The 13,194-nt window shown below is 33.4% G+C and overlaps 1 protein-coding gene across 1 annotated transcript in view; it reads right to left on the bottom strand.

Annotated features, from left to right (window-relative positions):
• LOC128229702 (uncharacterized) overlaps window positions 1-13,194 on the bottom strand; it is a 67,530-nt gene that overhangs the window by 45,998 nt on the left and 8,338 nt on the right. The window contains exon 2 of the mRNA XM_052941504.1: window positions 608-748. Within this exon, the coding sequence (XP_052797464.1) occupies window positions 608-748 (141 nt within the window). The remainder of the gene's footprint in view (window positions 1-607; window positions 749-13,194) is intronic.

Genomic DNA, 13,194 nt, shown 5'->3' with positions numbered 1-13,194 from the left:
ATATATACGAAAATATAATATAATACAATAAGCAAATGTTTAAAATACATTATACAAGGTACGATACAATGGCCACGTGTTTGAACAAAATAGAAGCAAATACAAAACGGGTTTAATTATTATTTAGATATTAATTAATACAAACGAACGACTAATAGTAATCTATGTAATTATATATAATAACTCACCAGGCTGTGAAACGATACAATCGTTTAAATAAGATTCAGACAGTTATGTTGAAACCGAATGTATAAAAACTATATACGGACAACTTTGCAGTTGTGCGTTTAGGTTGGGAATGATTAGAGAAACCTAGAAAATTAGTAAGGGCGGTGGGATAAAAATAGGAGAGCCAATGAAACTGTTAGTTAAATATAAATATACCCGTTTGACCACTTTCATACATAACCTCATACACTCATTTACATAAACATGAGAATCACATGGACAAACAAGTGACAATAACAAACAGGACAGTTGGGGTGGAGTTATAGTTGAAATTGGCCTATTCTACACAAGTTTCTTACTTTTTATGAATAAGGAATTTATTGCATTGTAAAACCATTGTCACAATAGCAAAGTTGAAATTTCTTTCACTATTACTTACAAGTATACGTTGAAACATTCAAGGGGGACTTCCCACCTTTTTGATTGGTTCCACTTCTCGGCAGCATTGCCACAATTCTCCATAACTCTGCTGCTGCAGCTAGATAGAGTGTTTCTCCCTGAGATGAGCTGTTCAAAATGGCTAAAAAATATAGCTACCATTTTTTATCCAAAGGAGCATTGAACTTTTCCCAAACTATGTCAAAGATGGACCTCTTACCTGTGCATTGATATCTTTGCTGTCTTTGTCTTATATATCTATTTCTTTTTATAATTAGAGTAACATGATGATCATGTGATTGCAAGCAACGGGCAGAGCCATTGGCTAACAAGGAGGACACCTTTTCTAGAATTAGTACTCCATAACTGTCGCATGGTTTTGTCTTATTGTTAAACATAGCTCACATTTCTGCGAAATGATTTTCTTCTCCAAATTATGAATGTTAAATATACAAGCACTTACATTTAGTTTCACATGGGCCTTAATGCAGTAAGAGCATAGACTAACATACATTTTCAAAATATATTTCAAACATTAAGAATTCTGCATAGTTTGTTTTATTTCAATTAGTGAGATTTAAAGAGATATTTCTCTTTTGAATCATATACCAATCATCAACAGAATAATTATAATCGATCAAAGTCTCATTAACAAAGAAGAGATGCAATTAAACTGTTTAATCAGATATTTCATTTATTTATCAGGATTGGATTCAAAACTCATCATTCTCTTCCTACATAATCTACAGAAGTAAATCCTCTCATAAAACTTCAATTTCAAAGATATAATCACGAAATGATGGTAATACTTTCTATCATGAAACAAAGCACATCATGACGTTGTAAATGTTCGTCTGAATTTCGACTTCAATACTGAAATTTAGTTATTCGATAGTGGGCGAAAGGCACTTTGTAAGTGTCACTTCACTTAAATGTTACAGTTGCAGTTTAACTTGAAAGCCTTTTTCGAAATGTGCCTTTAAGCGTGCACTTGTAAGCTCAGAGATACTCGCGTAAATCCTTTCCCCGTGCTATCGTAGAGGTCATTCTGGACTTGAAACACAAAAAGTAGTCCACACGTAAACATAACCATAAACATCATCATAAAAAATATTACAAAAAGTATTTGTTGTCTTCAACAAGAAAAATAACAGAAACGGTTCGGTAGTAAAAGCAATTTAACTTCTTGTCAAACCGTTTTTCATAAGCAACAATTCATAACTCAAAACTTAAAGGCTCTGGGACAAGGCATCAGAAACTAAAATTAATATGTCTTCGCAAGCATTAAGTTGTAAATGAAACAGCTCAAAGAAAAAACAAACAAGATATGTCCGTAAAAGTTGGACATAGTTTTAAAACTTCCAGGGACATTCAAATAGAAATTAAAAACATTATTTAGACAGTTTTTGCTATCCATCCACAATTCAAATAATTTAATTTGTCTCCGTCATGCTTACAAGAAAATCTAAATCTTACGTCAGATTTTAGGCTTCAGATTTTTATGTCAAGTAATTTATTTGTTTTACCTTAGGCTAAACTCTGTACAAATAAAGCTTAACACATTAGAGAATATTAGCAACTGCCTAAAACAGCATCATGTTCGCAAGAACTTAAAACAATGAAGCATATTTGCATGCTGCATTGATTCATGGCAGTTTATAACGACCACGTTTCAATAAACCATTAGCTGGTTTTGCATCCTGAGAAATTCTAAAGATGGGCCACCTTAAAAAGAACTATCCGAAAATTAAGTACAAATCACATTCTTATCAACAATTTGGATCTGAATTCCTGTTGTGAAATGGTTTCTAATTGCGTTTGTCGCAGAGACCCAAAATGCATGTTACAAACTGGTAATAAATGGAATGCAGCCATGTGAAATATTTATGAGGCATAAGTGGATAGTAAATGGTAAACAGCACCCTCATGCTGCTTCTGTGGTAGTTTTTTGTTGTAAAATGGCAAATGTCAATTTTGGGGGGAAACGGCAGTCATTAAATTCATCAAAATGCAAAGCATTTTTTCAGACACTTCTATTCAATTTGATGTCGACTAGTTTTTTGTCGCTGGAATTTGTAACAAAGAAATGGATCACTCTTATTTAACATTACCCCTGAAAAAGTCACATGTTCTTTATTACTATTAAATGTTTATGCCTTGTAAAACACTATCAGCAGCTGTTCCCAACAAGGACACACAGTTATATATGAATATCTTGGAACAGTGTTTCAATTACAGTCAATGTTAAAGATTTGTGAATGCTGAAGCTAAAGCCAGTGGCACCAAAAAGTTAGCATAAAAGACTTGTTTTATAAAGCGTATAAACACATTTTAGACATAACCAAAGGTCACACATATGTTAGGGAAACCTGCAATAAGCATCTTAATGTAGAAACCAACAATGGTGATCGGGATTTCAGCTTTATTATAAGAAGTCTCATACTAAGCTAACGAAAACCTCGCAGATACCATAACTGGCGTATCTACTTGTAGCAGAGACTTTCAATACCTATAAAATGCTGTCAGTGCAGAGAGGTACAGGAACCCTAGTAGAGAGAGCTGCATGACCAGAGCTGATTTGGGGAAAACATGGGCCAAAGCTGTACCCACAGTCTTCTCCTAAGTCATTGAATGACCATTTAGAAGTAATATTCATTAAACAGATAGATGTAATGATAACATGACTATTCCTTCAAGAGGACCGAGAATGAATTCAATGATTTTAGCAGACACATAATGGATATGGTAAAAATGATTTCACCTGGTGAATGTGTACAATTCCTAATATGTGTCCTATAGAAGTCACACAAATAATAACAAGAACACCAGCACTGATCTTTTAGGGGCATCGCGTTATTACTGCCAGAGTTATTCAAGCTTTGTTGTACACGTGCATTCGTCTGGAAACTTGTGTATCAAGTTTACCATCTTTTTATGGCCGTTTTGATATTTTGAATTACGAGGACAATGCTGAAAAGTTAACAAATAGTATTGGTCCTCCATTGTTAAAACGTCAGCACCAAATTCATCTAAATCTGAACATCACAGAATGTATGAATTTAAAACATTTTTCCAGCCAAGGTAAAGGTTTTCGCACTTCACGGTGTAATAACGTCTACGATCGTATACATATTATTTGTACTTCACTGATAACATCAGCAAATTTAACAAAAGCATGACATATATGATAATCTGAATGCAACAAAATAATATATATTGCAAGAGCACGCTAAAAGTTTAAAAGGGCAAAACTTGAAAATAATCAAACAAACTGATGCCTAAGCCAAGTACTAAGCCACAATGAAAATGCCATTTAATATCTTGGTACTTGATCATTCACCAAATAGACTGGTCAATTTATCATAAATGCAACCGAAACCTCAAACAAATTCCTTTACACGGTCTGAGCACTCCTTCATGCTGCTGAATGACTCACAACAAAACTGTATGGCACATCAGCAAATTTTACAGAAGCATACCCTATATAAAAATCTGAACACCACAAAATAATATTGCTAGAGCACGCTAACATTTCAAAATGAGCAAAATGAAATGAATATAATCGAACAAACTGATGCCTTTGACAATTACTAAGACACAGAAAAAATGCATTTCAGGATCTTGCCAATTGATCTTTCACCTAATGACTCCTAGGAAAGCTGTATGGCACCAGGAATATTTATTCACTACGACACTTCCCAGGATAATTGACAATGTCCTAGGTAAATGGACGACGAAAATGCCCAAATTTAATCGACAAATTAGCAGCAATATTTCTTATGTTACTTGATTTTATCTTAAATGACAGAGCAGATGAAGAACATAATGTCTGGTTCAACAAGGATGTAATTGTATAATATTGTCAGATTGTCTATAGCAAGGGCATCGAAAGTGGATTCCAATAATCTTATTTTCTTTTCCATAGTGGATTAAAAGGCTTAACTTTACAGCAATTAAATCCAGAGTTATGAGGCTTGCTATACATATGCCCTGGTAACATTAATTAGTGTGATGAATTAGAATTTTTTGAGATATCGCAATGGTTAGATTTTCCATGATGACAATACGTACAACAAAAAAGTTATCAGTTTAACAATCTCTCAACTTTTTTGGAAACCCCGTACTATATTTAAGCAGATTTGGACAAGTCGCCTGAACTTTGATCATTGTCAAACCAAATAAGATACCAATTGTAATGTAAATGATGCAATATTGTATTGAAAGGTTAAAACTTTTTATTTTGACATGATTGTTCTCAATCAAAAAATAAACCAACTGTATTTCAATTTAAAAGAGGCGTCACTCTGGAGTTCAAGTTTATCCCAATAATGAATTTCTGAATCAAAAACCTCTCTAGAGAATCTGTATTTAAAATCTTGGCGACGAATTAGTTCAGAGTGTGAGTTCTTCTAGTATTTTATATACTGCCAATATTTATTTTAAAAAGAAACAGATCATTAATAAGGAATTGAAAATGTTTTATACATGCATAACACAATAGAGCTACAAAGTTATCTGAGAAAATGATATAAGATTCTGTTAAGAACAAGTCAATGAAAATAAAAAGTAAACAATCTGAAAACACTTAATGCACAATAAATGTAGACATCATTCATACGACAACTGCGACAACCATCCGTTCCGAACGATGAATACACAATATATTTTGAACTAATTAAAGACATGTAACCGTCACACGAGAGTATCAATATCCAAACAAAATCCTAACTTATTTCACTGCTTCAAGCCATCAACATATTGGAAAGCCGGTGCTCTAGGTAGAATATTGCCCCAATAAGGAAAATAAATTGAGACATAAAATGAGACAGAATTAGTGTGAGGAAAACCCTTTCAGCACTCGTTCTTTTCTATTAAACATCAAACATTTGGCAAAAATAGTAAGGTATTTTCAAATAGAAATACCCAACTTTTTTCTTCCAGACATAAAGCAAACATTACTGCACTGTTACACAATAAATGTCAATTGCACAGTAACTGTAATATTGTCTCTTTGTTTCGAGCGGTTTCTCTATTAGCGGTTTCCTTATATTGCCAAATATAAGAATAAGGATCATGTAGGACCAGTTGACCTGGAATTGTAAAAAACGAAGATGTAAAGCCAATCCCGCTTAAAAAATATACCTGCACAAATGTTACAATATAATTAGTAAGGGACAATGCAAACTAATAGAGAAAAGGGAATATACAGTCCACTCAACGAGTTAGACTCACTCTCAGATTCCTTTCTATCGCACCCAACAAAATGAATTTGTCGACTGTCGGCGTTTTTAACAGTTTGGATTTTTGGCCCTCGGAGAGTGATCAGTCGACAGCAGAGTTAATAACCTTGCGTTCCTTGAAGGTGTTAACTCCGCAAATTTTCTCTGACACTTAATAAGAATCTGCGCTCATTTTTTGTTTGTTTGAATAAGTATTGTAGAATGACAAACCAGGGTTGTTTAATGCAATATTTACTGAATTAGCCGTTTTGGACTGAAAAAAGAACAAATTTCAGACAAATTATGGAACCACTTTCTGTCACTGAAATCTGTCCGTGGTGAATCGGTCTAGAATGGCAAATTGTCCAGTTTTAATTGATATGGAATATATCTTGCCAATCTCATCAGACGCGGGGTAATAAAATCGGACAATTTCCAACGCTACCCTTCATATTTAACTCAGTAAAGAAGCGACGCCGAGAAACTGCAAGGGAAACAGTTTTAACCCCGGAGGAAACCTGTGGTCAATGACTTTGGAGTAAATGAGGAGAGTTCCACTGTGACTTCTTCTAAGCAACGTTCTGATTTACAGCTGTTTATAGTCGAATTGACTCAGTTAATCTCTATTACAACCTAATAAAGTTACTTTATTACAAAGCTAATTCAATTCTGAAGACGCTAATTGACATACAATCATCTCCTTGTTTCACAATGAGAAACATCGCTTCTATATATTACTCTCTCTACAATAACTTCACAGCCAATAAACACCAGCTCCAACACTTATCGGTGGTGGAAAGATATTGAGCTGTCGTTACGGGAGTATGATTTATATTTTATTTGATAAATTTATTAAATGGACATATTTCGAAAATTTGAAAAAGTGGTACCGTGTTAGAACACTTTTTCTGCAGGTTGTCTATAATTTCGTTTCAATAGTGTGCGAAATGTGGTGCCAGACCCTTTTCTCCCGAGCCGGAGCATATATTGAGATCTGCTAGCGTTTCAAGTACACTTTATTGCTTTCTAACACAGTAAGAATATAGATATAAATGTTATGTACAGTACTTACGCGGGAACACAAAAACACTTATAAGCACTTCTTGAAAAGGAAATATGCACATATTTATAAAAGTTCTGGCGCTGTTGATCTAGTGATGACGCTCTAAAGTTGTGGCTGCGCTGTCGAGTATGTTTTGCGAAACAGCAGGTTTCTTAGAAAGTTTAACGTAATAAAATCTTATATGCAAGAAAATGCGCAAAAAAATGAAAGCAAACATTTTCTTAGGAAAAAACAAAAAACAAGAAGAAATCTAGCCTGTTTTTTCAAAAGTAATTCTTTTCAACCCTCTGGATATACCAATTTCCAAAGTCAATACAGCTTCACTGGCTTAAAACCGTCCGTGATAAATATTCTAATGACTGGTGGTCGTGAACTATTTCTCCACTCTTCATCAATCATTTAATCGCCTGTACAAAGTGAATGTACCTACAATGTACATCTTTAGGTAAAAGTAATTTCTCTTTTCTCTTAAGGCAATCGTTTAAGGTGAAATATATTGATATTTGTGTCTTGTAATCAAAGATCAACACAAACCTTTGATTGTCTCAACTTTCTGATGCTTAGTTAGATAGCATTGTTAGTAATATGCTATTGGCCATAATAGTGTCTTTGCTGAAACATAAATACGGGTAGCTTTGGCCATTATAATGTTATGCAAAACAACATATCTGTTGGTCATAATAGTGTTTGGGTTAAGCTGTTGCTATACAAATCTGTGTGCCAAACATATACATGGAGACTGTCCATAACAGGTTTTATGCCAAAATATATACTTTGGTTAAGCTGTTGACCATAATAGTCGTAGTGCAAAAATAAATACCTGGTTAGATGTTGGCCATAATAGCCTCTATGCCATAATATATACCCGGATAGCTGTTTCCCATGGTAGTCTTTGTGCCGAAGTATTTACCCGTGTAGCTGTTAGCTATAATTGTTTTAGTGAAAAATATATACCATATAATATATACCATATATATATATATATATATATATATATATATATATATATATATATATATATATATATGTTTTTTGCCACTTGAATCGTACCTTTAGATCTCTTATCAAAACAGTCGATTTCGATAGTGTGATAAACCTAAGAAAAATCTGTTTGGCAATAACTGTATTTCATAGTGAAAAACCATTGGTATCAATTGTTCCAACCATGGTCTGTTTTTTGCTCGTCCTTTTCACTGACACTTGCACCCACCCCAAACCCAGCACACAAGGGGTTCAAGAATATATATGCTGTAAAGTCTCGTCTCTTTTATTACAGTCCCGTTGAAAATACAGAAAAATTGCAGGAAGGTTGGAACTGATTTCATTTGAAAGCAACATTTAACCCTTAGAGTTTTCAACACTTGCTTTTTAGATATTGAGAAAACAAGCGGAAAATTAGTCGCCTAAATGCTTCATTCAGCCAATGTTGAAATTGACAATGTCATTATGACTGTAAGACTTATTTTTACGTGTTTGTTTGAGAGATATAAACTTCATTTCAAAATTTCATGAACATGTCGGTCCAAAGATGCAATTTCTTGATAATTTTCTAAACCCAATTGTTTTGAACATTGAAATACAAAGTTGATCACATATTAAAAAATAAATATTCCGAAGTAGAAACCTTAGCTCCAAGGATAAAATAGCCATGTTCTGTTGATTGCTTTATGTAATTGTATTTACTTGTATTTACAATGTTACTAACATGACACCCCTATCTTTCTTCTAATACAAGGCCAACTTTTATTAGATTTTCTCTTGACGATGACTTTCTCAGACATATGAATTAATACTGCTGGCATTTAAGTATTTACTTTTGGCCACATTAGAAGCTAAACTTGACTAAGGAAATTATATTCCGAGAAAATATCAAATATATTCCAGGCGGCACATCCACGATTTGGCGTTAAAGGTGCGACTTTAGGGATGGAACTTTGAACGGGCGCCGGAAATCCGCCAGTAGATTCAAACAAAAACGTTGACAGTGAGTAAGTTTGGAATGTCGGTTGTTGTTTTGAAATCAGTGTTTAATGCCAGTAACTTACATTCAAACCTTAAATTTTACATGTTAGTCCCTTCTCTCTTCACCATGATGACATCTTCCAAAAATGCATCTGTGTCTATCATGCTCACTTTCTACACAAAGTGACTTTAATCTTTCAGATTTCAATAAGTTGCAGTCAATTTAAAAAAGGTGCAACTGCATCATAATAAAATTTAGTTGCAGATCATGGTTTACAAAAATTGTTATTCGCGCTTTATATCAAGTACGGATTATCAAGTAACACTACTCAAAACATGAATTGCCGCCGCACGAGATATTGGTTATCGCGGTTAATCTCGGGAAAATATTCCGCAGTAGTCAAAGCAGTGGTACCAATGCGTCAAATCTGCTGATACCGATAATTATTTCTTGTTCACAAGATATTTGTTTTTATACTTTAGAACATTGTTAATCGCATGAATTTCTTACCAGCGATTTATTTGTATATGTGTGTGTAAATGACAAATAAAAATTGCCTAGACATGTTAAAAAGAACACTGAATCATTGATGTATTGCATTTGTATATAATCGTAAAACAGCCAACATTTTTCACTATTCTGAACCATGTCCTCTGACGTCATCAAAACAGTGTAGCGAATAATTGTATAAATTTTACAATTGGTGGTTCAAAAGCTGTTGATTTTTCCACAGAAAACGAGGCAGGAAGGCCTTCAGCCATGGGCTGTGAAAGATGAAAGCGTGTTTGACCCCAGTCACTTTCAATCGAGATTTTCCAAAAATCTTTAAAAAGTAACAAAGCTTGTATCTGGTGTAATGTATTCATCAATATTTATGCGGTATGATTGACAAGTAGAAATATAACAGTTAAAGTATATTTCATAAAATAGCATACAGATAATTAAAAAGAGCTATCTTAATGCCTGTTAATTTAAATTCGTAGTGATACGTATAGCATTGATTCGATGCGAGCCAAATCATAGTTATGAACGCGGAATGTGATATGCTTACATCGCGGGGTATTGTTAAAAAATATTTAAGAGTACATCCACGGTAAGGAAAAAAACGCGGAGCATAGGAAAATCTTCAAACATCGCGTGGTTGATAGTATACCTCCCTTTTTCTTTCGTGAAAAATGCACACTTCTCAAAAGAAATGTATCCCCGCCAACTGGCATTTTTTATTTCACAGACAAATATCAAGACATGTATTTGATTACAATGTTGATAGAAAAACTACAGATTATTTTTATCATAAGAAGGACATAAGCAGAAGGATCAGCATTATTCTGATTATGATTGGTTAGTTTTGGGTGAACCATTAAAATTTCAACAGGGAATAAAAGTAATATCCATTTACAAGAACTACCAAAAACGCGTTTCTCACTTTGTGAAATTCTATACATACTTTACCAGATGAGGACGTATATTTAATTTACAAAATCGTTTTTCAAACAAAGTATTAAATGGAAACGCATTTGTGAAGATAGATAGGGAAATGTATTATTTTCGCTGTTATAACGCAGACGTAGTTGAATTAAAATCATGACAATAATTTCATAATAATGATGTACTGCCTAGCAACTGAATACTAAACCTTTGTTTTTCAAACAATAGCTTGGAATTTATATTTCACTTTCAAAATCCTTTTAATATGCTTGTAAAACTCGTATTAATGTATGTCTGAGCAATTAATCAAACAGTGTTTTCTTGTTGTTTTAATAAAACGGAGTTGTTGTTTTTCTAACCGATTTGGGTACGAATGCTGAAACCTATATGTTTTTATCATATGCTACACTTTGTTTCCGTGTTTTTCCCTATTTTTCTGTATAACACATGTGTAAAATAACAAAGGCTCGCTTACTCACATATTTTCTGGACTTGTTTGGATGGAAACAAGCTTTTAGTCAAAATGACAAAATTCCCCCAGCACTATTCCCAAAATGGTGGTAAAAAACACTGTAATGTAGGATTTAGTGATCATGTCATTTTGAGCCAATGGTAAAATGCCACCTTTAATGGGATCAACACATTCTAACTTAATCATTTAGAAAGACAGATATCTTGCTAGTTAAATGACATAAAGCGATATGCTCGATTGATCCATATGGAAAGTGCTAAAACTTCAGTATACTTCTATATTCCGAATTTCTTTCAATGTCCAAAAGCAAAATCCCGAAACTATTTTCCGAGCTTGATATTCTTTTTGGCTTTAATGTTCTACTAACGAAATATTTCACATATCATTGCTTGGATCAGAAAAGCAGAGAAAAGCAATATTTAAACGCATTAAAACACCATTCTCACATTATGTTGCATGACAACTCTTTTTCTGGAAAAGGCATTTTATTGGGAGTGTTGTCACGAACATCTCAATTTTTCTCGTATTTCTAGAGTTGGTGTCTGTCAGACACGTTCAAAATTTGGGCAGACAGAACAATGAATGCTTTTTTGTATCTTTGAGTATTCTTTTTGAATTTCTAAAACGTCTCCCAAACTGAGCAATTAAATTAATATTGAATATTTATTTTTGGTTTACTAAACGATATAATTGTCAGCCCAGACACAGCCCAAGACCGAATAGTCATTAAGAATACCTAAATTAATGCTTACTTCCTCCGCGTAAAATGCCTTTAGACAAGACAAGACAAGACATTTATTTTGTGATTTAGGCCTCCAGCCCCTGACCCAGATATGCTCAATATTTAAAAAATAAACACAGTACAGTTTTTAAGTAAACATTTACACAAACATATATGCATGAATGTACATGAACATTATCACTAAGACAGGACATCAAGTATATATTGTCGTCTCTTAAATGCAAGATATAACAGCAATATTTGAATAATACTCCCATTTCTAGATGCTAGTTAGACATGCATCATATGGATATTTGTGTTAGTTCTGTATTTACTCGGTAATAGTGACAATCGCAAATGGAATGGCTCTATACTTTCTATAGTATGCATGATGGAGCTTCTAAATAACTCACCAAATGACACATTCAATGACTAAATGAAAATATGGCTGTTGTTTTTGTTACTAAATGTAAAGATGGCAGTCGTAATATTCTTAATGGATTTTGGTCGCCAGCGCACTTCTAAATAATCAAGTGTGGTTCTGTCTAGTGACATTGTCGGAGGCACGACTAGGTTTTGTAAAGCTTTCTTATCATTGTCGAGTAGAAAAGAAAAATATTTGAAGCTAGTAGCGAAGGAATGAGCCTGATTACTGCTATGTTTTGAAAAGCTTAAAATTTGTATCATTTCTACGCGACAAAGATTGTATTATTCATATGTTTTCCCTCCTTGATTTGGATTTAATTTATTTGTAAAAGTACAAATGGATATGTCTGCAAAAATTGTGATAAACAAAAAAACATATCTTTCATCTTTAGGCACAACATGACAACATTTGATAAGGAAGTACAGACACATAATTACAAAAATATTATTTCATCATTTTTTTTAGGTCAAATGATAGCTTTTCAAAACATAAATTGTTATTGACGATCTATCCACATGTACCGTTGACATTTTTCATACGAGATCTGATATTATGTTATATAAAACACACTTAAACAAAAAATGCAATATAAAAAAAACCCATTCACTCTACATTTCCATGCATGAGCGATTATGGATCGGGGTTAATGATTTCTTCCATTTTTCTTAATGTTCTATTTCTGCTCAATGAGGCTGATTTAATCAGCCATACACCCCCCCCCCACACACACACACTGTCCAACACAAGTTCAACGATCAGTGAGTATGTCTCTCAGATTAAAATGATAAAGTCCTGCAATTATAACAAAATCAAATACAGACTGAGGACTCATTATGAACGATTATTTTTATTTACTCTGCTAATCATAAAAGGCTAACACACACAATTACCAGAAAAAGGTATGTACACTGTTAAAATGGAGAGCCATTCTTAGGTTTTATAAGTTCATAATGACATCAAAATTAGTACCTTGATACGTTGAATTAAAAAGAGCTGCTTGAAAATATTGATGCACTGAAAAAACCTTATCTAAACACTATGAAAAACGTGCAGTTATTGCAAATATATCCCTCCGATGAAATTCACTCAATTTTTAATTAAATAAATGTATTGTTAATGAAATTATTTAACTAAGTAAAATACTGTGTTCAAATCAGGCAACTTCGTAATAGTATACAGTAGTACTGTGCCAAAATAATTAAAGAGTCTTCCATTCCTCTGCTTGACATTGTCCCCCGATACCGCAAAATACACGAGACAAATATTGACTGACACACCAACAGGACATTAATTAT

The sequence above is a fragment of the Mya arenaria genome, chromosome 4, assembly GCF_026914265.1.
Source record: "Mya arenaria isolate MELC-2E11 chromosome 4, ASM2691426v1".
In the NCBI taxonomy this organism is placed as follows: Eukaryota; Metazoa; Mollusca; class Bivalvia; order Myida; family Myidae; genus Mya; species Mya arenaria.
This window is presented reverse-complemented; position numbering and strand designations above follow the sequence as displayed.